This window comes from Crotalus tigris, unplaced genomic scaffold, assembly GCF_016545835.1.
Source record: "Crotalus tigris isolate CLP2741 ecotype Arizona unplaced genomic scaffold, ASM1654583v1 scf7180000024328.341495, whole genome shotgun sequence".
NCBI lineage: Eukaryota > Metazoa > Chordata > Lepidosauria > Squamata > Viperidae > Crotalus > Crotalus tigris.
Window position 1 is genome coordinate 199,343 of NW_024100499.1, and position 24,758 is coordinate 224,100.

The 24,758-nt window shown below is 56.8% G+C and overlaps 1 protein-coding gene across 5 annotated transcripts in view; it reads left to right on the top strand.

The window, feature by feature from the left end:
• Positions 1-24,758, top strand: part of PPP6R2 (protein phosphatase 6 regulatory subunit 2) — a 49,340-nt gene that overhangs the window by 11,394 nt on the left and 13,188 nt on the right. For 4 of the 5 annotated variants that reach the window (XR_005554510.1, XM_039325347.1, XM_039325348.1 and 1 more), the window contains 18 exons: positions 1,399-1,585; positions 2,754-2,891; positions 3,230-3,295; positions 4,081-4,193; positions 6,012-6,125; positions 8,784-8,910; positions 12,292-12,444; positions 12,749-12,916; positions 14,041-14,105; positions 14,607-14,722; positions 15,201-15,286; positions 15,473-15,553; positions 16,660-16,757; positions 17,188-17,293; positions 19,492-19,634; positions 21,269-21,447; positions 22,934-23,096; positions 24,010-24,098. Coding sequence is in view for 4 of the 5 variants with exons in the window: in XM_039325347.1 (XP_039181281.1) it covers positions 1,399-1,585; positions 2,754-2,891; positions 3,230-3,295; positions 4,081-4,193; positions 6,012-6,125; positions 8,784-8,910; positions 12,292-12,444; positions 12,749-12,916; positions 14,041-14,105; positions 14,607-14,722; positions 15,201-15,286; positions 15,473-15,553; positions 16,660-16,757; positions 17,188-17,293; positions 19,492-19,634; positions 21,269-21,447; positions 22,934-23,096; positions 24,010-24,098 (2,192 nt within the window). In the remaining variant the exon portion in view is untranslated. The remainder of the gene's footprint in view (positions 1-1,398; positions 1,586-2,753; positions 2,892-3,229; positions 3,296-4,080; positions 4,194-6,011; positions 6,126-8,783; positions 8,911-12,291; positions 12,445-12,748; positions 12,917-14,040; positions 14,106-14,606; positions 14,723-15,200; positions 15,287-15,472; positions 15,554-16,659; positions 16,758-17,187; positions 17,294-19,491; positions 19,635-21,268; positions 21,448-22,933; positions 23,097-24,009; positions 24,099-24,758) is intronic. The other variant, XM_039325349.1, reaches the window with a different exon arrangement.

The window sequence follows — 24,758 nt, forward strand, 5'->3', positions numbered from 1 at the left end:
TTTGCAGGGAGCCCCTTGGATGGCTTGGATGGCCTAGCTGAGAAGGGGAGGAGGAGGGAGAAGGTTCTGAAGGAGTCCAGTCCCGTGGCAACTGCTCTGCGACCCTTACAGCCAAAAGAGGCAGGCCCTGGGATGGTCCTAAGTCAGGGACTACCTTTGGTCTGCTTTCATTATGTGTCCCTCTTTCCATTTTGTAAACTTGTTCTTTTTGTGAGTTCCTTGGCACTCTCTGAGCCTGGTTGTTTTCTTGCAGACATTTCATTACCAGACTGGGTGACAGCATCAGTTTAGCTCTGGTGATGTTATCTAATCTGCAAGAAAGCAACCAGGCTCAGAGATCACCAAGGACCCCAGAGTCCTCCTCCTCCTTCCCCCATTCCTTCCCCTCCTCCTCTCACCTCCCCCAGCACTCCCTTCCCTTCCAGCACGGATGATGATGCTACCTAGTCTGGTAATGAAACGTCTGCCAGAAAGCAACCAAGCTCAGAGCATCCAATATTCTTTTCTTTCGGTATTTGTTCTTCTCATTTCTCAGTTTATTGGAGGACTTTCTCTTCGGTGTTGTTTCAGTGAGCATCTCCTCTCTCTGATTTTTTTTAAAAAAGAAATCAATCTCCCTGAACTTTTCCATCCCTGGAATTTTTTCCCCTTTGCTCGCTGAGGTCCACTCTCTTGAAACCTCGAATCCTGAGCTAGCTCCCTGCCCGCAATAGACAGAGGAAGTCCCTCTGCAGTTGCAGGGGAATGAAACATCCATCCCACCAGGCAAGGGCCACCTTTTCCCACGTTTACCATCCATTATTGTGAAAGGCTGTTCCAGAAACCGCAACGGCCTTTGGTCGAAATGGACCTGCAGCGACGGAAGAGGCGCCTGGTCCCTCCAGGAATTCAGACACACAAGAGAGTTAAAGGAAGGCGGGTTAGCCCAGATACCAGGCGGAGGCTAGCAGAGCCTGGGAAGAAATGGTATGGGGGGGGGAGGGAAAGGCTGAATTGAGAGGCCAGGGCAGCTCCGGTTGTCCTTTTGCCCTCGGTTCCAGGCTGGGCCTCTTTCTCCACTTGCATTTCTTTTTCTTGAATCAGCCGCTCATTCTCAAAATACCTAAGCATTTTCTTCTCCGTTAAAACACCCAGAAATGGGAGTTTTGCCTCTTTCCGTCCTCCTGAGTAAAGCGCTGCAGAGAGAACTCCCCCCCCCTCCAAAGTGGTTGTATTCCCATCTGTTCTGTCCAGGAAGGATTACGAGGCACCCCCTCCCCCCCCGACTCTCCCCACACCTGGCCTTGTGTCTATGAAGGCCCCATCCCTTCAGGCCTTGGCAGTCCCCCTGACCGCTCTTAGGGAGACCGGACGAGGCCCTGCCGGTCCTCAGCCTCGGCTTTGTTTCTGCCCCTGCAGGTACCCGAACACGGCCTGCGAGCTGCTGACCTCGGATGTGCCCCAGATCAGCGACCGGCTGGGAGAGGACGAGGCCTTGTGGAACGTCCTCTACGGCTTCTTGGACCAGGAGCCTCCCTTGAACCCCTTGCTGGCCAGTTTCTTCAGCAAGACCATCGGCAGCCTCATCGCTAGGAAAGCGGAGCAGGTGAGGCATTTGGCGTCATTATTTCCTCACATACCGCCTGCCCTGCTCTCTTTAAGGACCCCCTACTTGAAATTAAGAGGTGATTAATTAGAGCCTTTTCCTCTGCTGCAGAAGGAAGTCACTTTCCTTCTCACCCAGGTAAAGAGGCTGCTTTTCCCCCGACAATTATTTTACACAGCCCTTACATTTACCGTGTTCCTCCACGGTTCGCTCTGTGGCCAGAGCATCTGGTTGTGCCTCACTGCCCGTTGCCCTCTGTGGGCTGGACCGGATAGAGAGATCGCTCTGGGCAGGGGGGGGGGAGGCTGAAGGCTGGGGTGCCTCTTGGGGTTTCACACGCGGGGTGGAGATTCTGAAAGGACTCCGCTCTCCACTGTCCTGGTTTCTCTAAAAGGTCGTATAAGCCGGCCCTATATTGCTGATTTAATTATAGACGAAGAACACCCTCAAACCAGTAGCTCTGAAGGGGGGGGGGAGGAATGGGAAGGGCTGCAGGCGGCTCAGTCTTTGCCGATTATCGTTTCCCAGCCCGTCTCTGAGAACAGGCTGAACCTGCCGTAGCTGAGGAGGCAGGTGGGATCCTTCGGCCTGCGAGCTCAGCCGTTGCTGTCTGGGTCCTGCCCCCCCTCAGCTGGTTAGAGCCCCCCCAGAGGTGTCACGTAGGTGGGCCCTAGCGGCGGTTCATGCTTCCTTGAGTGAGAGGGTTGTTCCTTCGCTTGTTAAGGAAGCTTTGGTTTGCCCCCTCCTCAAGAAGCCATTGCTGGACCCACCACTTCTGCCCAATGTCTGACCTCCCCTTTCTGGGGAAGGTGGCTGAGAGTGACAGCGCTGCACCCTCAGAAGGCCTCGAGTGGACCAGGTCACCTGGAGCAAGACCTGGATCGAACAAGAGACCCCTTCGGTTGCGCGTTTGGATGATGTCTGGCAAGGGCGGGATGGAGATTGTGCTTCCACCCTTGCGCTCTTTGACCTTTCGGTAGCTTTTGATACCGTCATCCGTGGGTCTGTCCAGAGGGCCGGGTGGGCGGTACGACCTGGTTGGTCGTTGATTCTGGTTGGTGGGGATTCCAGCCACTGGCCCCTCTGCATGTCCTCTGCAGATGCTAGCTCTAAGGTGCACTTAAAATTAAGAGCTTTGATAGTGCCTGGCCGTTGTTGTTTTCCCCAGGTGGTTTCATTCTTGAGGAAGAAAGCCGAGTTTGTCGATCTGGTGCTGAAGCATCTTGAGACGTCCGCCATGATGGACCTCCTCCTGCGGCTGGTCAGCTGTGTGGAGCCAGCTCCTCTTCGCCAGGAGGTTCTGCAGGTCGGGGCTCCCGCTCTGCCTCCCCTCCTCTTCGGGGGCCCTGGACTCTGCGGCCGGGCCAGGTCCTGGGCTGAGTTGGGAGGTTGCCCCACGCAGAGAGGCTGGGCCTGGTGGGGCCGGGTGCTGGGAGGGGGATCTCCCCCTCTGGCGTTCAGGAGGGCTGCCTCTCCCTCTTCCAAGCTGGGACTTCCTTTGGAACTTCTGGGAACAGAGCCTGCAGGATTTGAACCAGAGGAGAGGGCTGGAGCAGTGGCGGTGGGAGAAACACCCACGGTTCAGACGGGGCGTTGGGGAAGGCGTGGCGCTTACCTGGTTCTTCCCTTTGTTTCCTCCTGCAGTGGCTGAACGACGCAAGGCTGGTGGAGAGGCTGGTGGAGCTGATCCGCCCTCACCAGGAGGAAGGTGTGAGTGTCCCTTGGCTGAGGGAGGTTTCTGGGAGAGCCGCTGGAGTCCCTGGGGGCCTCCTCCTGCCCACTCTGGCCCCGAGGGCTCCTTCACAGGAAGGCCTCTTGCCGGGGGGGGGGGTCCTGCTCAACAGACCCTCTGAGTGGCTGTCGCCAGGGTTCCGGTTCCTGTCCTGCCTGGAGGCCTCTTTCCTCCCCCCCCCCAAGGTCTTAAGAGGGAGCGTCGCCCTCCTGGTTTTGCCCCCGTTCGTTCTTCCGTGGGGAAACACTTCTCAGCTGTCGGGGCTGGCTTCCTTTATCGTATTAAAGCGTTCCTGGTCTTACAGCGGTTTGCTGAACAAGCCCACCTCAGCTTGATTCACGCAACAAAGGATGGCTGCGTGGAATAATAAAACAAATGCCGATTAACAAGTACAGAAACGCAAAATGGACACATTTAAAAGGCAGGTCGAAGGAAATAATGGAATGCCAACTGGATGGTATTTTATGATGGAGGGAATAAGCGTGCCAGAGGCTGTGGCTCGTTCTTAAACCAATCGAAATTAAGTAACGCATAACCTAACCCAGGAACGTAGGGCCAGTTGAGGAATCCCAAGGAGCTCCCTGTTGTTCAAAGGGGTGGGGGGATTTAGGGGTTGGTGGCAGCTGTGGAGGGCACCTGTTGCTTTCCCCCTCACCCGCTTCCCATTCCCAAGGGGATGCGGGGGGAGAACTGCTCTGGGCGGGCGCTCAGGCCTTCCAAGGGCCCCCCTCTAGCCAGGAGTGACTCGTGGCCCGTTTTGCAGAGACAGTCCAATGCTTCTCAGACCTTGTGTGACGTCATCAGGCTGAGCAGAGATCAGAGCAGCCAGCTCCAGGAGGGGGCCGACCCGGATCCTCTCCTGGCATCCCTGGAGTCGTAAGTACCTAGGAAGGCAGCAGCGGCGGGTGGGTGGGAGGAGGGCCTGGGGGGGGGGGGCTGCAGCTCCGCCCAGACGGGCCTTCCGGGAGGAGGTGGAGAATGAGGGAGGTTGGCTGGAGGGATGAGACTTTGGGGTTGGTGCCGCTGGGTGGGCCTGGCTTAAATCCCACCCGTGAGCCGGTCCCACCACAAGGGAAGGTTGCGGGGTGGAGGAGAGGGGGAGAGGAGTGTCTCCACTGCCTTGGGGCTCCTTGGGAGAAAGGCGGCGTGTCAGTGAAGCAACAACACTGCTTCATCCTGGCCAAAATGGGGATGGCTCCCACGTGGCCAGAGGTGGGCAGGGCAGGAGCAACCGGGTGTGGTTGGCACATTATGTGTGGGCAGCTGACCCAAGTGCCTGCCTGCTCCCGAGAGCCAGCTGGGGGTGGAAGCCAAGGGGACGGAGGGGGAACGTCACACTGAGAGACTGCTGGGAATAAACTCTGATCCGTTCAGCAGGCTGCCTGCACTGGGATTACAGGAAGTCTTCAATTTATGACTATTCAAAATTGTGACAATGCTAGACGAAGGGACTTGGAACCTGTACCAGGAGTTGCAGTCTGGCAGTACCCCTGCACTCATTCGTGCGGTTGCAGTTTGGCACTTGGTGATCCGCCTGCCCTTAACGAGCAGCCCCAGGGATGCTGCAGCTCCCCCCCCCATCTACCCCTTGATCCAAGCCCCTCTGGCTGCCCTACATTGACAGCAGCGCCAGGGCCTCCTGCGGCCTCACCCCCAGCAGCCTCCTCTTCATCCGCCGTGGAGAAATGCCGCTTCAAGCCCCGTGCGGTGGCTAGCCATGCTGGCACTATTGGCCAAAGCCCCATCTGCCCTCGCTGCCCGCACTCAGTGGCCTCTGCTGTGCCTCGATGACCTTTGCCACCTCGTGCAGTTCTGCTCCTTCGTCAGGCCCCATGTCTCATTTCTTCAAGCCTCTTGCTCCATTCTCTCAATCCTTCTGCTCTTACCCGGGCTTCAGGGGAGCAGGCCTGCTATTTGGAGAACGGCAGGCGGCCTTGCAAGACTGGGCTGAGGCGGAGGCCTTGGGGCAGCGGCGGCCAGCTGAGACTGCTGATAGCCCCGGGCCTCTACTTCAGCCCCAGCGCTGCTGCCAACGAGTGAGATGCGTGTGTGCATGAGAGAGAGAGAGAGAGAGAGAGAGAGAAAGAGTTGCAAGCCCTCCCGGGCCAGGCAGCTTTGTGCTGCGCTGCTGGGGCAGCTGAGGCTTCCAGGGGTGGCTGCAGTTTGCACAGCATCGCAGTGGCCCCAGCGTGTGTCCAGCCTGTGCCGGCCTCCGCCAGCCTCTTCAGCACCCTCCATGCTCCTTACTTGGGACCCCCTTCACTTAACGACTGCCATTTCCGCTTAATGATGGCAGCTGGGATGCCAGGGATGCAGTCGCTGAGTGATGTGCCGGTGTGGCGCTTTACGATCCCCTCATTTAGCCGTGGGAGTTCTGGGCCCAGCTGTGGTCCTGAGTTGAAGACCACCTGGAGTACATACATGTATACCTGTTCCTCATAGTTGTGGCATTGCAGCATCCCATGTGCTCACAATTGTCAATCTTCACTGTTGGGTCCCAATATGTGCAGCTGATGGGAAAGCCAGCCAGGGGTTGCAGGGGGTAACTGTGCGATCTCTTGGGGATTGCCGCCGCTGCCAGGGCCATGTGAGGTCCACGCTTGACAACTGTGTCCCTCAGCTAGAGTAGCCGGTCCCAGTTACTCTGGCTAAGCGGGGAGTCCCTGTGGTGCTGACTTGTGTTTGGTGTCTCAGGCAGGAGTGCGTGGAGCAGCTCTTGAGGAACATGTTTGACGAGGCGCTGATGGAGAACTGCATTGTGAACGGGACCCAGGTTTTGCTGACGTTGCTTGAGCCAAGGAGAGCTGGGTAAGCGGAACTGCTCTGCAAGGCCCCGCTCTGCTCCTTCAGGCCCGACTGGGCGGTTCTCCGAGGACCTCTTCCTTCCCGGGCGCCTGCCCCCCTGTGAAGCCGTGACGTGGCTCCTTGCTTGTGTCCTGTGTGGGCACAGCGGTTGAATTAGGCTGAATTTAGTTTAGGGGAAGTCCTGTGGTGTGGGCCAAGGCTTGGAGAATAAGAATTAGTATTGGAATAAGAATAAAACCAGAATAGGATAGAATCTTCCTTGTCACTTTAAGTGTATACTAATCAGCATACTTTAAAATGAAATTTCCTTGCCTTCAGCTCTCAAAAAAAAATACCACTATGCATACACACACACACACACACACACACATATGACACAGAGAAAAATCGCAGTCTAGTTTGACTGCATACATATACGTGGGGGGGGGGGAAATCCTGCGAATTTACAAGATGGATGGTATGAGCAACAAAGCGGTTACAGAATCTAGTAGCTCTGCTATAAATACTTCAGGAGGAGGAATTTCCTGACTGTGAGAATGGCTAACCGGTGGAACTGCTTGCCTCCCGGGGTTGTGGGTGCTCCATCGCTGGAGGCTTTCGAGAGTAGACTGGACAGCTGCTTGTCCAGGGTGGTTGAAGGGCTCCTGCCTTGGGCAGGGGGTTGGACTAGAAGACCTCAGAGGTCCCTTCCAGCTGTGACTCTAGGCATAGCCACCCCCAAGGCAAAGACTAGTCAGGAATGTTCTGATATTTCTTGAATCGTGTCCACCTATAGCGGCGCTGGCTCGGTTTCAGCTTAGCCTGGCGGGCAGACTCAGCCGTCGGTTCACCCTGCAGAATTCGCAGGTAAAGCGTGCAGCTCCTTTCTCCCAGCCAGGAGCCAGACGACACACGTGTGGGAAGAGATCCTGAACGGAAGCCATGGGTGTCTTTCCCGCGAGCGATGGGCCGGATCGCTCTCTGGGGCTTTGCTGAAGGATCGGCCCAGGCTGCCTCATCCAGCCCAGTGCCCTGCCCTGCCCTGCCTTGCCCCGCGCCCAGCAGTGGCCGGGCAAGGATGCACGTTTCGGACCGAGCAGAAAGCAGCCTCCTTTGGAATTGTGCTCCGTGAGCCCTGAGCTGTCATAGAAGCAACTCCGTTTGCTGCTCACAGCTAAGCCGCTCTGAGTGCAGGCCTGATCCTGGCCTGATCTGAAAGCAGCACGTTTATGGCAAAGGCAGATTCGCCCAGTGGTGCTAATTTTACAAGCAGTATTTACAGGCATTGCAAGATTTGACTGTTTAGAGCATCTGCCAGATAAAAATTACCTCGCAGTGCAGGATGTCTGGCTTTTCACGCAAACATCTGCAAATCCTCAGCCTACCAAGAGCAAGGATTTTGGCTTTTATGCCTTGGCTGTCCGGGCGTTACCCCTTCCGCTGGTGCCACGGGCTGGATGTGGCCGCCTGGCTGCAGAGGGAGCCTCCCCTGCCTGAATCCAGTCGTCTCATTTCCTGGAACACTTGGCGGCCTCAAGCTGAACTCATTTCATGGGACCCTGATCCTCATGGGACCCTCCCCCTCAGAAGCCCCTTGGGGACCCTGGAAATGGCCCGGGAGATTGCACACACAAGGGAGGCAGGGAGGCGTGTATTTAGGAGGAACCCTACCTGTTGGATGACCACCGGTTCCTCCCCCCCCCTGTGCTGCTCAGGCCAGGGCCATAGAGAGAGCGGCTGCTCCCTCTGGCTGAAACCAGGGCTGCCTCGCCATTATATACCCTGGGGGGGGGACCCTTGAAGTGCAGGAGGTGCTTTAGGCTACCAGGCAGGCCAGGAAAGGAGTCCTCCCCTCTCCTGGCTTTCTCTTTGGGCTGGGCCAGTGGAGCCCCTCCTGCCCAGCCTAGTCTCTGGTGCAGGTCTTTGGCCCTCCCGGCCCTGATCGGCTGCCCTCGGCTGCGGCTTTCCCCACCGCCCAAAGGGGTGCCTGATGTGCTCACCTTGCAGAAGCTCTTCGTTTAATGGCAGGGAGACACCGTGGCTGGTTTGACACCGTATTGTAATTGACAGCATTGTTCCTCCGAGTCTTTAGCTCAGGCAAAAGGGTGGCCGGGGAGGCGAGACCCGGCAGGCTGGGGCAAAGGAGGCGTCCCGTGGACAAACATGGGCCATGGGCCTCCCTTAAAAGGCTGCAACCTTTTGGGGCAAACGGAGGACTTTTCGGGCAGATCAGGGCCTGCCGCGTGGCTTTCAGAGGGATTTGGGCGTCTGGCAGGTGGGTAATTCTGGTTTCAGGTATAACTTGCTGCCTTTCATTGGTTTGGAAGTAGAGCCAGTTTGGTCCGCCTGTAAAGGTTAAGGTACCGGCCCAGCTGTGGGGAAAGCCGAGGGCACATTTGGGGCCGGTCCCTCCTCCTCCTCCTCTCAGCCCTGGGACGAAGGGGAGGGCAAGCCACCTCGGAAACACGGCAGAGAAAACCTCTGATAATGTCCATATTTCTGCTTTACCATTTTTCTTTTTAATTAACTTTGTGCCATGCTGCTTCCCGTGGGTGAGAAATTGAACTACGTAAACTTGGAGGCGGCTGTGAAATTGAATCAGGCCCGTTCTAAGGCACTTGCCGTGGCTCCACGATTTGAACACGATTTGTTTCTGATGTTGGCTTATTTTTCTATCCACAGCTTGGAAGGACTTTTGGACTCTTTCTCCGAGGGCTTTGAAAAGTTCCACCCTGTCAGTAGCAGCGTCCTGCAGGGCATTGAGCTGCGCCTGAAGGACTTCCACCAGCTGCTGCTTCATCCCCCCAAGGTATGGGGATTCTCCTCCTCTGCCCGTTCCTCGGGCCCAATTCCTGCGCACAGGAATCCAGGGGGTGGCCAGGGGCAGCCAAGACATGCTCGGCAAAGGAGGTGGGGGGGAAGGGGCAGGCACTAGGTCCCGGAAGGAAGGAAGGAAGGAAGGAAGGAAGGAAGGAAGGAAGGAAGGAAGGAAGGAAGGAAGGAAGGAAGGAAGTGGGGGAGGAAGAAGGAGCAGAGAGGCAGAGGAAGGAGCAGGGCCTGTGCCAACTCTACCAACCTGCGCTTCCCCTCGTCTGGAGGTTGAGCTCAGGAGGTGGAGAACTCCTGGGTGGGGGGGGGAAAGAAAGATGGGCTCCCCTCTCTGGGCAAGAGGCAAAGGGGGCCTTGGGGAACCCCGAAGGGGCTCCTTTTTCTTTCACGTGGCCCTGGTCCCTTGTGGTTTCAGGGAGACCTTTATTATTATCCACGAATGAAACAAGCGTATTTCCCATTCTCTATTTTGTCATCAAGCCTGTGCTGTGTTTTCGCTATGCTTATACTAACACCTCTGCCTGCCATGTATTTAGAAATGTTTATCTCGTTCCTAAGTGGTCCAACAAGTGTGTGGGGGGGGGTTGAAGGCAGGCGTTTTACCAGCTGCTGGGTGACTGAGTGTCCCTGCTGGGGGGTGGGGGTGAGGCTGCTGGGCCTGCTTTCCTTTCAGCTGATCTGCTGAAATCCGAGCCTGCTCCTCTTCCGCAATTGGGGGCTGGATTGGGAGGGGGGGAAACCCAAGAGCTCATCCTGGCTGCTGCCAGGCCTTCCTCCCGCAACCGCTTGACCTCTGTGCCTCCTGTCTGCCTGAAGTAGCCCACCTGAGCTACGGTCGCTGCCCGGCTGAGGGAAGGAGGGTTGAGCAGCTGCCCCGGTTGAAGGGAGAGGATGCTGGCAGGTTATTTCTTGATACCGCGATACGCTCTTCGTCTGGTCCCCTCCTTCAGGAGATTGGGGGCCTCGGTTTTCATTCCCACAGAATTCCATTTTTGAGTCATGACTGTTCACTCTCCGGCCTCCTTTTGTGGGGAGGATTGTGAAGAAAAGGGCAGACTTGACAGAACGGCCGCTTCAGGCCAGGATACGTGCTGGAAGCTGCCTCAGTTGCTCTCGTCGATGATTCGTGGCGAGCTGCAGACAGTGGGAGATTGCAGCCATCTTGTCTTGGTGGCCTTCTTGCCTGTTTCTGAAGTGCCTGCGAGAGACGGAACAGGAAACCATGTTTATAGTTGTGCGACTCCCCAAGAGAGAGCTTGTGAGGTGGCAAGTCTGGCCCTCAGGCTACCACCCGGGTGCCGCCAGGCTCGGGCTTTTCCCCACCAAAAGAGGTTATCTGCCAGCATAGCGTGAGATGTCAAGAGCCCACCATTTCCTGGGGGGACTGAATAGAAGGGTGAGCGGAGTCTTGCCCCAGCGCTGGGAGGTGGCCGGTGTGGTCTGCATGGGGGGAACAGGTGGCAGCCCCAGCGGGGCTGAGGGGCTCTGCCGGTTTCTGAGATGTCTGCAGGGGAGGAGGAGGAGCAGGAGGGGAAGGGCCCCCCACGCTGGATGTCTCCACGAGAGGGGGGGGGGAGAGGGCGCTGTGGCCACCCCGGCTGACTCGGCGCAGGAGGGCCCGCCCTGGACCGAGGAGAGGAGGAGAGATCGCTCTGCAGGACGGCGCCGTCCCACGGGTCTAGAGCGCCATGAGACCCAACCACCTTGGGGCCTTCAAGGGTCCTGGGTTCAACCACCTCGTTTTCTAACCAATCCTGGACCTACAATCCGTTTACAGCTAGAAGAGATCTTCCAAATGGCAAGTTTGTAGAAAGAAAACACCCGGCAAATACAACTTCATCCAAAAACAGAAGAAAAGTTATCAGTTTAAAAAACTTAAATAATATAAAAAGAATGGCAAAAAGCTGATAAGACCGTTTTAAACCGGTTTAGGGACCAGCCGAATGTGGAATATTAGGACTTTCACAAAGATTTGTGAAGGATTGAGTGAGTGAAGCCTCTTCGTGGCAGGACAGGTGGTTCAGCGCCTGTCAGGAAAGAGACCCGCTGGGTGAAAGGTGAAAACAACAAAGGCGTGATGAAGTTTGGTGAACTTTGGCCAACCTAGTAGAGAAAGACTTCCAGAGGGGAGTGAGGCTGGGGAGGAGGAAGGGGGGGGCTCTCTGCCAAAAGGCAAATGAAGGCCGTGACCCTGGAAACCTTTCAGAAGATTTTGAAGAACTGGAGAAAAATAACAAGTCTTGAGAGAAATAATCTCCGCACCTGCAACTGCATTCCTCCTAGATTATAAAGAAGAAAACATGGCAGGTAAAAAAAGGGAAGAATTCATGAATAGAGAGAACGAAGAGGAGATGCAAATCCTGGCTGATAGAGAAATATGGAAAATGAAGGAATAAAGAATTATGAGAGAGAGAGAGAGAGAGAGACAACTGTCAGAAGGGAAAAGCAAATGATGAATCAAAATTGAAAAAAAAAAGATGGGCTAGAATTTATTTTTGAATTTACCAAAGACATTTTTTAAAACCTTGAAGAAATCTTTGTGAGATGGGGGAAAAAATCGTATTCAATACCACGACATCCACTTGAAGAACTAAAGAATAAGGCTGTTAGACATAAAAGAATTTAAAGTTGACTTGTTTTATTAGGGTTAAAATATGGAATGTTTTTATAAAATCCTGGAAACCCTTTTGCTGACAATTGGAGAGAACTGACAGCGGTTTCTGTGTCTGGGAATGGGTGGGGTGGGGGAGCGTGGCAACCATGGGAAGGGGTGCGTGCCTGGGGCCTTATAGAGGGTGGGGGGCTATTGATTTGCCTGTACTTGTTGCGAGGAAGATCAGGAGCCACTTTTTAAAATATTTTCTTTTTCTAAATTTTTCCTTTTTGTACGTTGCATTTCTTTTTTTCTATTATTTTCTCCCCCCACCCCCCGACTTCAGTGTTAGCTCTTGGGATTATACAGTTCCTTACTTTTTTTAATAAAAAGCCTATTTTTTTTAAAAAAAAAGGAATTTTCCCGGCTCTCGGTGCGATTGTGCCAGGGCTGAGGGCTCTCCTTGGCTCAGAGCCGACTGGGGAGCCACAGAGGGAGGTTGGTCAGGCTGGGAGTTTCTCCCAGAGGGCTCTGCCTGTGTGTCTCGTAGAGGCTTCTCCAGGGCTGGCTGCTCTCCAGACCTCCTCCTCCTCCTTGCTGGGCTCGTGGGATGGATCCCCTTGGGAATGAGGCCGGCCTCCCGGGCAGTGGTCTTCGGGCAGCCCCCCCCCGGGCCATCGCTCGGCAGGGGAAAGGAGGCGCACATTCTCTGCTCGGGCTTCGTGGGGAACCGGCTTGAAACCCTGGCTCTCCTCTCGACGGTGACAGGTGGCTTCTATCCTGACGACCATCGGGGTGCTGGAGGAGCCCCTTGGCAATGCCCGTCTTCATGGCGCCCGCTTGATCGCTGCCCTTCTTCACACCAACACGCCCAGCATTAATCGGGAGCTGTGCCGGCTCAGCACCATGGACCTGCTGCTGGTGAGTGGGGAGCCGCGTTGGCCATTGGGGAGGGCCCCCAGGAGGTGGACTTTCCAGGGATAAGACGTCGGTAGATCTTTATTTCCCTAGCGGAGAAAGTCCTCTTTGTGGGCGTGTTACTGACTTGATGGCAGATAAGCCACCGATCGTGTGTCCGTTCCCAGGGCAGCCGGCGTAGGGGAGTCTCGGGGCGCCTGGTGAACCTTGGGAAGGAGGTCCTCTGTGCCTCTGTTCCCCTGGTCCGGCTGCGCTTAGGACGGATAGGAAGGAAGCCTCCTCCCCCTCCTCCTCTGCCTTGTTTCAGGACCTGTTTTTCAAATACACTTGGAATAACTTCTTGCATTTCCAAGTGGAGCTGTGTGTCACAGCCATCCTGATGCACTCGGTGCCCGGAAGCAGGCTGCTCACGGAAAACAGCCAGGAGGAGGCGGAGGGAAAGGCCGGAGCTCCAGAGAACTTCATGGTGACTCACGTAAGTGTCCTCCAACACTGCCTGAGTCTTCCGAAGGGAGGGCTGGGCCGCAGCCCTGGAAGCCCCATCAAGAAGGGCCCCATTTAGGCACTTAAGTCAACCTGCAGTCCCGGGCAAAGAGCGAGGTGGTGTTCCCAGTATTCCTTAGCGGAGCCTCCCTTCCCCCCCTCCCCCCTGCAGGACCTCTGGGGGGGCCTTCTGGTTCCCTGCCTGCCCCTGGAAGTGGGCCAGCCAAGAGGGGGGTGGCGGCTGCGAAGGCGGCAGTCGGAGCGAGGCCAAGGAGGGCAACGCCCGGGGCTCCTTCTCTGCCTTGGCAGGACGAGGGACCAACCTGAACTGTGCTTTTCCAGGGAGAGGAAGGGCTCTGGTCAGAATGGTTAAAAGAGAAGGTGATCGTTTTATGGCAAGAACGTTATTTAGTCCCTTGTGGCCCAAACTCTTAATTTATATGGGCTGTGTCGGCTGTGTGGATGGTTCCACGTAGAATAGGGGTAGCTAGCCAGTCACCCCCTCTCGGGGCTTCCCCAATCTGGGAATCCTCCTCATTAGCCACCCTGGCCATGGCATTCCGGGGCTTGAAACCTGCACTCCTGGGAGGTGCCAAGACCCCTGAGAGAGTGCTGGTTTCTCTGCCCTTTGTCGAGAGGAGGAGCCACGGGCCCTTCTGATTAGTTAGGAAAGGGGAGGGGAGGGGGGCCCCCCAGAGTCGCGTTTTGGCAGATGCCAGGCAGCTTCCCCAGGGGGTGCCATTGGAAGGTTAACCCTGAAGCAGAGCGGGGGCAAAACTGGCATCAGTCCCTGTGGGCTGTTTAAGCAAATGCCCCATTAACTCTCTGCCAGCCCCAAATTAACATTGCCTCCTTGGGTCTTAGGGGTTTTTTTTTTAATTGCAAGCTGCATTTTCTAACAAAAGGCAGCCCTTTAGGTGATTGGGTTTTGCCATTTTTCAGTGTGAATTAGCCTTGTGCAAGTGTCCCCCCCCCCACTGAAACTGGCTTCAGTCTCCCCCTGGGATTTGGCTGCTCCGCCCCCACCTGCTCCCCCCCCCACCCCTCCCCGTCTCGTGCTAGAAAGAGGCTTCCGCTCCTGGTCCCTGAGACGCTTCTCCTGTCTTCCTCTTCCAGCTCTTTCAAAAGTGCTGCTTGGTGCAAAGGATCCTCGGGGCCTGGGAGACCAACGACAAGATCCAGTAAGGCTCTGAGGCCGCCTGGCTCCTGGCCAGACTCCCAGGGAGCCCCGGGGCCTGTCTCTGCCCGGGTTCGGCTCGGCTCACTTGGGTGCAGAAAGACGGGCAGGCGTTCAGCCCAGAAGACGGCCAGGATGACCTGCTTGGTCCCCTCGTGACACTCCCCCCTCCCCCGCCTGCCACCTTTCCCTTGCTCTGCTTCGCTGTTGATTTCGGGGCGGCTCTTTTGTTTGGGGAGCAACGGAAGGACGGAGGCCGCTTGCCCGAGTCAGAGCGCCCGGCCCCTTTGGCCCACAGCCGCAGCTCTCCTCCAGAGAGGCCCTCGCCCCCCCTACCCCCTTGACAGAGGTTGAGGGGCAGCTGAGTGGCAGCCCTTCCGCGTCCTGGCGTGACCCGCCCTGCGCCCCCTGCCCAGCAGACCCGAGCCGAGCCAGTGCCCGCCCGGATGAACGCTGCTTGGGCTTCCGTTTTTCAGCTGTGGCTCCTCGCTTTGGTCCCTTTCAGGGCAGAAGGTGGGATGAGGCGTGGCAACATGGGCCACCTGACCCGAATCGCCAACGCCGTTGTGCAAACGATGGAGAAAAGCCCCGGGCAGAGCCAGATCGGGGAGCTCATCAGAGGTAGGAGATGATCCCTGCCCTCCCTCCGTCTGGGGCAGCCGGGGCCAAAGCTGCCGGGCCCAAGGGAGAAGAAGGGGCAGGAGGCCCCACCTGCCTCTTCGGAGCTCTCGGTCCCTCCGAGCTGCAGTCCCGGTTAAATCAGAGAGGAGGCAAGAGGCAAAATCCTGGGGTTTAAACTCGGGTTGGCCAGAGGGCTGTAAGGCGTTGGGGTCTGTGCGCACTGGAAAGCTGACCGGTTTGGGGGGCAGCTGGCTTCTCTCTTGTCCCCAGTAAGCAGCTTAGACCCGCCTTTGCAGGGGCTCTGCAGGCTGCCCCCCCCATGCTGCTTTCCTGAGAGCAGATGCCGCCAGGCCACACCGCACCCACGCAGGCACTCTGATTCCGGCCCGCCTGAGGCTCTGGCTCCCTCCGGGCTGGGGGGGGGGCCTTGTCTCTCGCGTGTGGCCCTCTGAGCCCCGCGGCCGCTGCTTCCTTGCAGGTCTTCCTGAGGATTGCAAAGGACGCTGGGAGAGCTTCGTGGAGGACACTCTGGTGGAAGCCAACCGAAGGAACACCGTGGATTTGGTGAGACGGTCTGGCGTTCTCTTACTTCGGACCGGGAGGGGGGCGGTGGGGGCTGGTGGTGCCGAGGAAATGTAACGGAAGCTGCCGCAAGAGATAGCGAGAGAAGGAAGGGGCAGCCCGCAGGGGTTGCCAGCGTTTCCCTCCCGGCCGCTGGAGCCCGTCCTCTGTGGTTTCCCCTCTGTGCAGGTGACGGCCCAGCACCTGCACTCCTCCAGCGAAGACGAGGAGACCGAGGCCGCCTTCCCCAGCGAAGTCTCTCTCCAGCAGGTAGCTCTCTCTGGGAAGGCAGGCTGAGTTGGCCCCTCTTGGCTGACTAGCTTCTCCAGCCACTCCAGGGCGGCCCTAGTGAAGGGCCAGCAGGGCCAGGAGGGCGCTATTCTGGGTGGGTGGGGGGGGGTCTCCGGTGGCTCCTGGGAAGCCTTGGTGAGTCCGTTCATGTGAAAGGTAAAGGACGGGGGGGTAGGGGGGGGCCTTTCTGATCCACCAAAGCCCTGGGCGCAACCTCCGCACACCTGCAGAGGCGGCACCTGCATCGTAATCTTTAATTGTGACCAAAGTCTCTGAAACAGCATTGCAGTTTTCACTGCACATTCAGGGTCCCTTGCAGCCCCTTGAAGAAGAACAAGGGAGATAATTGTGCCAGTGAGTTCTCACATTTGCAGGGGCCCCCGAGGGCTGCCCCTGGGGCTGAGCCCAGGTGGCGGGGTGGGGGAGCAGATGGGATACCTTGCAGGGAGGGCTCTGCCGGCTGCAGGCCTGGCCCACGGGGTATGGATTGAGATCTCTTTGAGGAAGGGCGCGTCTGCCTCAAAAAGCAGGTGGGGAGAGGGCCTGGCCTCCAGTTGCTTCAGTTAGGCAACTCCCGCCTCTAGTCTTCCGTTTACCCGGGGGTATGACGGGTAAATTAGACAGTATGACGGGTCTCCCCTCCTGAGTGGAGCGGATCCTCTGGATATCCCACTACTGTAATTTTATTTACTTATTTACGTGTTATTTGTATCCTGCCTTCACTATCCACCTCTGGCCTCTGTGTGGTAGCGCTGTTGAAAGGCCCAGACCTCTGCTGTGCCAGCCTTGAGAGCGGTGTGTGTGTGTGTGTGTGTTGTTTCTGGGAGTGCTCAGGATGCCCAGCTGCGCATAGTACCTGGGCGTGTGGGGGTTTGGATTCTTCCAGGTCTCTATCCCCGAATGTGTTCTGACCAGACACATCGCCTGTCTCTGTGATTTCATGGAGGGCTGCTCAGAACTGCAAGTTAGTTACTCCACCATTATCATCAACCTCTTCTCCTTCCTCCTCCTTCCTCCTTCTTCCCCCTCCCCCATTTCCCTGCCCTTTCCTTCTCCCCCTTCCTCCTCCTCCCTCCCTCCCTCAGGCCTTCTCGGAGTACCAGGTGCAGCAGATGACAGCCATTTTCATGGATCAGTTCGGTTTTAATGACGAAGAGTTTTCCGATCAGGATGACCACATCAAGTGAGTCTCATACTCCCCCCTCCCCCCCGCTTTGGCCAAGGTCCTCTGCTCAGCTCCCTGGATCCGATCAGGGGGGGCTCCCTTCGGCCCCTGCCTGCCTGCCTGCCTTTCCTCGGGGTGGCAGGAAAGGGGAGAGACCGGCGGGTCATCGGACTCTCTCAGAAACCGGGACCGGAGCTCTCGGGAGGATAAGCAGGCGTGGCCGTCCCTTGGAGAGAGGGCTGGGCGTCCGCATGGCCAAAGCTGCTCCCTGGTGAGTGTTGAAGCCAATCGCCAGGGAAGCCTCTTCGGAGGAAGCTGCGTGCGTGATGGGACACTCTACTTACGTGGAGGCTGGATAGGTGCAAAGCGATGGGTTTTCTTGCGCTTCGGAAGAAGTGGAACTGTGGCCTCTCCCACCTTCCCTGTGGGGCTTCCTTCCTCCTCACAGGTTTCTGAAAGCCGTCCCTCATGGCCTTTTCCCCCCCATCTGTTCCAGCGCCCCCTTCGACAGGATCGCAGAGATTAACTTCAGCATCGACGTAGATGATGATGGTGTAAGTAGTCCCACACGCTAGCAACTCGGGGGGTGCAAATGCTGCCCCAGAGGCGGGAGGGTGTGGCAGCCCTGGCCCCTTTGAAATCCCCCCCCCCGACTCCAGGGAAGGTGCTGGGAAGCAGCGGCAGCCGCAGAGGCACGGGGGCCATGCAGAAAGGCCTCAGGCATGCTTGCCTTGGGGTGCTCCGTGTTGGCGGCCCTCCTTTGTGCTTCTGAGGGGCTGAATATGCTTCTTTTCCTCTGGGGATCCCCCCCGCCCAGCATATGTGGGTCCTGGTCTGAACCCGCTTGCTCAAGGTGGTTCATGAATGGACGAAACAGCCCCAGCCCCTGAAGGCGACTCTGGGTCGCGCACAGCAAAAGATCCCCCTGTTAAACAGGGGACGCTGCTCTCTCCTCCTGTGTTGAGCCTTCAGCGAGCGAGAGCTAAACTCACGTAGAATTTCTGCTGGGCTGCTCTCGGCACGCCTGGCCTCTTCAAACTGATTCTGAAAGGGGGATACGGGGGGTTCTCAGTGTTTGGTTGGTAACCATTCCGACCGTTAACGATAGCACTGAACGCATGGCTTCAGGGTGAGTTCCGGGTCCTTCCCCCCCCCCCAGCACCCTCGCGGTCATGTGAGCGCGCCCATTCGCACCTGGCGACTGAGTATCGCGTGATCGCTCTTTGCAAGCTTCCCCGCGGCTTCCAGCTACCTACCTGCCTGGGAAATGCGACTTCCTGCCAGCTTCCCCACTGGCGATAACAATGCCTCGCTTGATAGCTGTGGGATTTGGTTAACAGTGGCAACTCACACTGCTCAGTGATCAGAATTTATGGATCACATCTCAACATCACCCATCTCCCCTAAGTGGCTCTGGATGGTTTACCATAGAAAAAAGATAACATAAAAGCATCAATAAGAACAAATTTTAAAAAAACCACAATTTAAAAAGAAAGAGTTATGATGTTAAAACCTGAAAGAATTAAAGAGTTTAAAAGCTAGAACCTTCTCATGACACCAACCATCCCCAAGGTTGCTTGCTCCTTCCCCTCCGAGCCCCATGGCGAGTCAGCGGAGTCTTCAAGCTCTTCTGAAGGGCCAGAGGAGGGGCAAAGGGGTCGGGGGGTGGGGTTTCACAGGGCGGGGGCAAGAGCAGAGAAGGCTTTCTTCCTGGACCCTGCCAGTTGAAACTCTTTCAACAACAGCATCCGCAACATACCTGACCAGGTGGGACAGGATTGTGTAATTGGGTTGACGTGGCTCCCTCAGGTTACCTGGCCCCCTGCCACGAAGGGCCTTAACGGTGGCACCTTGGTTAAGGAATTGGACCCGAAAGGAAACCGGCAGCCAGTGCAGCTTGTATGGCAGAGGTCTTTATATCCCTGGGGACACCAAAGGCTGCTGGGGCTATCCCATTCTGCAGCAGTTGCAGCTTCTGGGTGCTCTCCAGGGGTGACCCCTTGTAGACCTCCTCACGCCAAACCATCCGGGGAGAGATGACCAGCATAGGAGCGGCTGGGGGAAAGGCAGAACTGGCACACAAGGTGAAGTTGTGGAAAGGCCCTCCTAGGCACCACTGCCCTCTCCTCTTTGAGCAGGGGTCTTAGGTCCAGGAGGCAGCCCCTCCCCAGTTTGTGCGCTGCGTCTGTAAATTGCAGGCGGTCCCGTTTACAGTCCCAAGGACCCTGCCCGCTTCCTTGAGTCCAACAAGATCAGACTCTTCCTGGGTATAAAAATATTCTTCCGGCATCTCCAGTGGAGCAGCATCACTCTTAGTCCCTAGTTGGGAACGGATCCGAGCGATTTTGAAAATTCCTCGGTGCAGCCCTGAAGACAAAACTTCGCATAGAGTCTCCCTTGTCCGAAAGGGAACAGGCGATCTTAAGCAGGGCCGCCAGGCAGCGGGGGGCACCATAGCGGGGGGGGGGGCAGGGAAACGCCGAGGTTTTCGCTGCTCACCCTGCCCCGAGGTGGGCCCTGATAGCCCCCTGACTTGAGGATCGGTCGGGTTTGTCCCTCCTCTTCCTCCACGGAGGCTTTAGATGTCTCTCTGCGGGGAACGATGGGACAAGAGGTCGCTTGGGCGCCTTCCTGTGCAAGGCCTCCAGCACCTGCTCCCTGTGATTCCAGGCCAATCCCGGTCCCAGTTGCCGTGGTATGTCGAGGAAGGAAAGATCCCCTCGTCTGAGCTGGTCTTCGTCTGTTGCTCTAGGCCAATGCCTCCCTCTTCGAAACCTGCTGCAGCGAACGCATTCAGCAATTTGACGACAGCGAGGAGGAGGAAGAGGAAGAGGAGGAGGATATCTGGGAGGAGAATGACATAAACTATGCAGCCCAGGCCAAATCCAGGTCACGGTAAGATGGAAAGTGGAGATTGCCCCTCATCCGCTGGAAGAATATGTATGTAGATAGTCTGCAGTTGGGTCTGGGGTGCGTCCCTTCGTTTGTTCAGCGAATGCAGAGACTGCCCATCTCACTGCAGCCACGCTGGGTGGCCTACGATCAAAAAGATAAAGAACATGTAAAGAGATTACATTTCAGTAAAAGGCAGTTGTAACAAGGATAGAATGATTAAAGGTTAAAAAAAAAGTGGGGGAAAAGGGCCTCGAAGGGACCAATGAGCCCCACACGAGAGAGCCGGGTCTTCCAACCCTTCTGGGGGGCTGGGAGAGCAGGGGAGGGGTTGGGGCGGGGCGGATATTCCACAGGGAAGGGAGGGTCCCCCTTTCTGGATCCGGCGGTCAGAATGCTTCACCTGACAGTCTGCAGCATCCCTCCCCTGCCTGACCGATGAGTGTTTTTAAAGTAGAAATAAAATAAATATTGTGAGATGGTTTGGTCATATACAGTAGTGGCCAAAATTGCGGAAACCTTTTGGGAAAAGTATATTTTTGAGGTTTGATGGCTAATAACGCCATTTTTTTTGGGAGGAGTACCATTAAATTATATATCAATGGAAAGATAATTTAATCAAGAATGTAATGCAACAAAGTTTGTTCAATTATCTGTACTGTATTCTATGAAAAGTTATAGCCAAATAACTAGAAAAAGGAAGCTCAACTTGCTTAGGTTGATCTCAGGTAGCTTTCCTTCACCTGATTGTAGCCAGTGAGCATGAGTGTCTAGAGAGCCAGTCAGGTGTCATCTTGTTTTGGCAATGAGCCAATCAGATCACAGTAGGATTCAGTGATTGATGTCACGTAGTGAAGCTGAGAGGAGGACATTGATCAGTGTGTTATGTGATGGCTATCAAGTTGTTTGGGTTTTTTCGTGAGCTTGCAGAATGTAATAAAATTAAAGCAATGGTGCAAAGAGTTGACGGGTCGCCCAGAAAGCGATGTAAAAAAGCACTATTAAGTGAACAAGGTTACAGTTATAAAGAAATTAGAAGAAAAATGGGTGGAAACATAACCAAAGGTGGCATTTCTACTGTACACTTTTCCCAAAAGGTTTCCACAATTTTGGCCACTCCTGTAAAGGGAATGGATGAAAACTGCAGTTTTTTTGAAGAAAAATAAGCTGGTTGAGGGGAAAGAGAAGACCGAGGAGGTTCTGACTGGGAGAAGTTGAATGAGATCCTAAGAAGATGAGGGACATTTGATGTTGTTTTAAACCGCGCAGAGTCCCTTAGCTCAGGCGGGGAAGGGAGGCTGCCTTGCCCCAATGCAGAGGAGTCCGTGCCCGTGTCTGCCATTTGGGGCCAGGCCGGAAGGGATTTTAAAGGGGCAGAATGAGGAGGCAGAGTTGAACTCAGCAGAAGAAAGCTTCCTGGGCTGTGGCTCAGCTGCCCGCCTTCCAGCTTTGGAGCTCTGCAGGTGCTGCCATCCTCCGGCCAGTCTCTGCAGCTTCCGAACTGGGAGGAGGGAGACCAGAGGTTCACCATGCTCACCCCATAGTTGCCCTGGCGGGTCTGCTGGTTGAAGACCCGGATGTAAACAGAGCTTGTCTGTGCAGCTCCTTATTGTCTTTTTGTTTCCGGGTCACTTTAGCTTTGGAGGACTTCATTCTGTGGCAGGTCCAGGCAAAGGTAGCCTAGAAAACGGGGAACATGACGGCTGCATGGACTCTGGGGAGGAGGAGGAGGAGGAGGAGGCTGAGAAGGGGACAGCTGTCTGTTCCGAGGACCCATGGAAGGCAGAAAACCAGGCTGCGGATCCCTCTTCTGAAGGTAACGATATTTGGGGGACAGCAGCCAGATCTCCGGGGTGTTTGCTACACATTCATAATGGCCACCTCCTTTACCGATCCTTACGGTGGCTGTACAAGATTCTTTATTCCTCAGGGCTGCCAGGTTAAAGTCTTTGGGGTGGGGCCCCAGAACTGTCCACTGTCAAGCAAAGGGGGACACACACACACACACACACACCGCCTTAATTCAGTTCCCCTGAATTTGCCAAGCGTGGTATGTTTATTGTACCTGGATGGGAGACCAGTTGAAACCAGTGTGGGGACCAACGTGGGCGAGATTTGAGCGCCCAGGGCCGCCCCAGGAGTCCCTCGAGGGAGAGGCCTGCCTCTTGGAGTCCCGGACAGTAGCCGTGGCCCCCGCAAGGTTTGCCTGCGCTTACCTGCCCATCCACCCTGGAAGCTGTTTTTTCACAAGCCAGCGGGAGATCTCTCTGTGGGCCACAGCTGACCCCTAGCCCCCCACCCCACCCGCATTAGTGCCCCTGAAATGTTGGGGTTTTCCATCTTCCTTTACAGGCTTCACAAAACCGAAAATCCATTTCTGCCAGCTCGAAGCCTGGATTTGGGCTTAATTGCGAGACGCTTTCTAAGAAAGAGTGAAACCAAAACTTAGGCACGCCCCTCGTATTTGACACTGATGCAGTGGAAGAGCTATCAGAACCAGCATCTAGTTTTCAAGGTCCCAAAGGTGCTTTTCCAAAAGGCAACTGGACTTTCTCGGTTTTTTCCTTGAAAAAGTTTCGCTTTGCATCCAAGAAGAACTGAAGAAGCTTCTTGGATGAGAAGCAAAACGTCTTCAAGGAAGGAAGCCCCGGTTGCCTTTTGGAAAAGCACCTTTGGGACCAGCACGACCTGGAGGGTAGGGGATCCCCGTGGGCACTCGGCCAGGCCCCTTGGGAGGAAGGCCCTTCGGCTGGTGCGGGAGTGTGAATGGCTTTCAAGGCCTTCGTTATCACAGAGGCAGCTGACTACTTATGCCCCTCTGGCTTCCCCCATTGAACTCATGATCTTTGCCCGGCCCTTGTTCAGAGCCGCCCAGGCGTGGCTGCGTCTTCCCCTGAGGCAAGAGGGAAGGAGGCCCTTGGCCTTGGCAGAGGGTCACATCCTGGCTCCAGCCAGCCCCAGAGAGCACGGGAACTAAGCGGCTAAAAAGGCCGTGCAGAACAGCGAAGGGAGAGGCAACAGATTTGGAAGGGACGCTGGCTGACCTCCCACATTCCCAGATTGGCTCCAGGAGAGCCGTGAGGGCAGCCCCGTGAACCCTCCTTCCAGCCCCCCCCCTGTATTCCTTGCAGCACCGAGGGGCAGAACCCCGGCCTCCCCTCCGAAGGCCGCTTTGGTCCTGCAGCTGCGGGGGGTGGGGTGGGGGGGCCCTTTCTGCCAACTGAGCTCTCCTGGGCTTCCCGACAGAGTCGCTGACCGCTGCAGCCCCTGCCGGACAGCACTGCGGCCCTTGTGTCTTGCAGGGTCTGGGTGGAGGACGGCAGCTGAGCCCGTGAAGTCCAAGCCTCCGGCCTCCTGGGTGGCCACAGACATCGGGTCCAGCGTGTGGGATTCCGTAACGCCCGGCACGAAGGCTGCCGAAGAGCGAGGCTGGGCCAAGTTCCCGGACTTCCAGCCCTTCTGCTGGTAAGCGGACCGGAGGACGCCCAGCCACAGCCGCTTGGCAGGCCCAGAAGGCTCAGGCCAGGAGGGACCGCCGGGTGCAGAGGTTCATTCCCGGTGGCGGAAAGGAATTTGGGGGTGCTCTGAAACTGAGGAGGGGGAACGTAGGCACTTGGGCGTGGAGGAGCCCCTCCGTCCCTCTGCCAGTTTGGACAGAGGGTGTCACATTCCGACATGCCGGGCGGCTCTGGGTGTTCATTAAGAAATGGCCCCTTCGGGGCCAATCCTGGCAGGGATCTGTCTCGTGGGAAGCAGCTAGAAGGTGGATCCTGGCTTCCTCTGGGTCACCTCAGGACAAAGCTTTGGATCGCTCTCCTGGTGGAAGGGGCCAAGGGATTACAAGGGCCCCCAGGCCACTGGGGCAGCTGTGGATTCAGGTGCCCCCATCAGGAAGGGCCTCCTCTTTCCCAGCCATTCCCAGCCCCTCCTGAGCCCCCCCCCTGGCTTTCTGCCCCCTCCCTCCGGGTACTTCCCCGAGTTCAGAGCGGACCAAGCACAGTCTTGGGGGCTGCGTTTCAGCTGTTTCGGCCAAGGGAGGAAGCGTGGCCCAGCCTGTCTTGCTCTCCGCGGGTGAGGGCAGCAGGGGTGAAGGGGTGGAAGCAAGCAGAGCGCCATGGCTCTTGCAGGGGGCTTCCTGACGGAGACCCCCAGCCGAGGGCCTGGGCAGCCGTCTCGGCTCTTCCCTTCGAATGGCTGCCCTGTGAGCAGCGCAGGCCGAGATTTTCTCTCTCTCCTGGGGCAAAAAACTGAGGGGGGGGAGGGGGGAGGCATTTTGTTTCTCAGGGCTGCCCAGAGCGCCTGCCTGACCCGGGATGCTGCAGGGTTCCAGCCCAGGGCCTGCAGCTCTCCAGCCCAGAGGCCGGCTTTTCCCTTGCAGCTCCGAAGCGGCTCCCAGGTGCAGCTCCCCTGTGGACAACGACAGCCACGATCCCCAGGGAAGCCCCGGGAAGAGCCAGGAGGAGAACTGTAAGTGGCCGCGGTCCCCTGATTTTCTACCCACCTTTTGGGTGGGGGAATTCTGCAGCCTGTGGGGGTGGGGGAGTCAGGTGTGCCTTGTGCCACGCGAGATGCTCTGGGACAGCCTAAAGTGCCCTAGGAGGAGTTCTGCTGGGAAGACCCCCCCCCTTCCTAATGCCTAGGATCCCCACCGCCAGCTTTGCCTGCCTGCCCGCCTTCCCCCCCCCCCAGTCCTGCTGCCTGTTGCAAGAGACAAGGACCCCCCCGAGCTACGGTAGCCCTTTGCCCCCACCAGCGGGCAGCTGAAGAGTCTCAGCTCCGCTTTGAAACACGGGCGTAGATCTGAGCAAGGTGCAGCAGAAACCTAGACCAGCTTCCCCCTCGGAAGGAAGGCTGCTGAAGGAGCGGGAGGAAAATGTCTTGCAAAGAAGGCAGCCAAAGGCCTCGGAGGGGAGGCTTCCAGCCAGGGTTCCCCCTCTCTGGGCTCTGGAACAAGCGACTGCTTGCCCCGGCCCCACCCAGCTGGCTCTGGCCCTGCCGTGCCTGGGATGCTCAGGGGCTCCAGTCTCTCAGGAGGTTTTGCCTGCTGGCAAAGGGGCCTCCCTCGTTTTAAGAGCTGGCCCTGGGCACGGGTGGCGTGGTGCGCTGGCCCGCCGCAGGGGAGAGCCC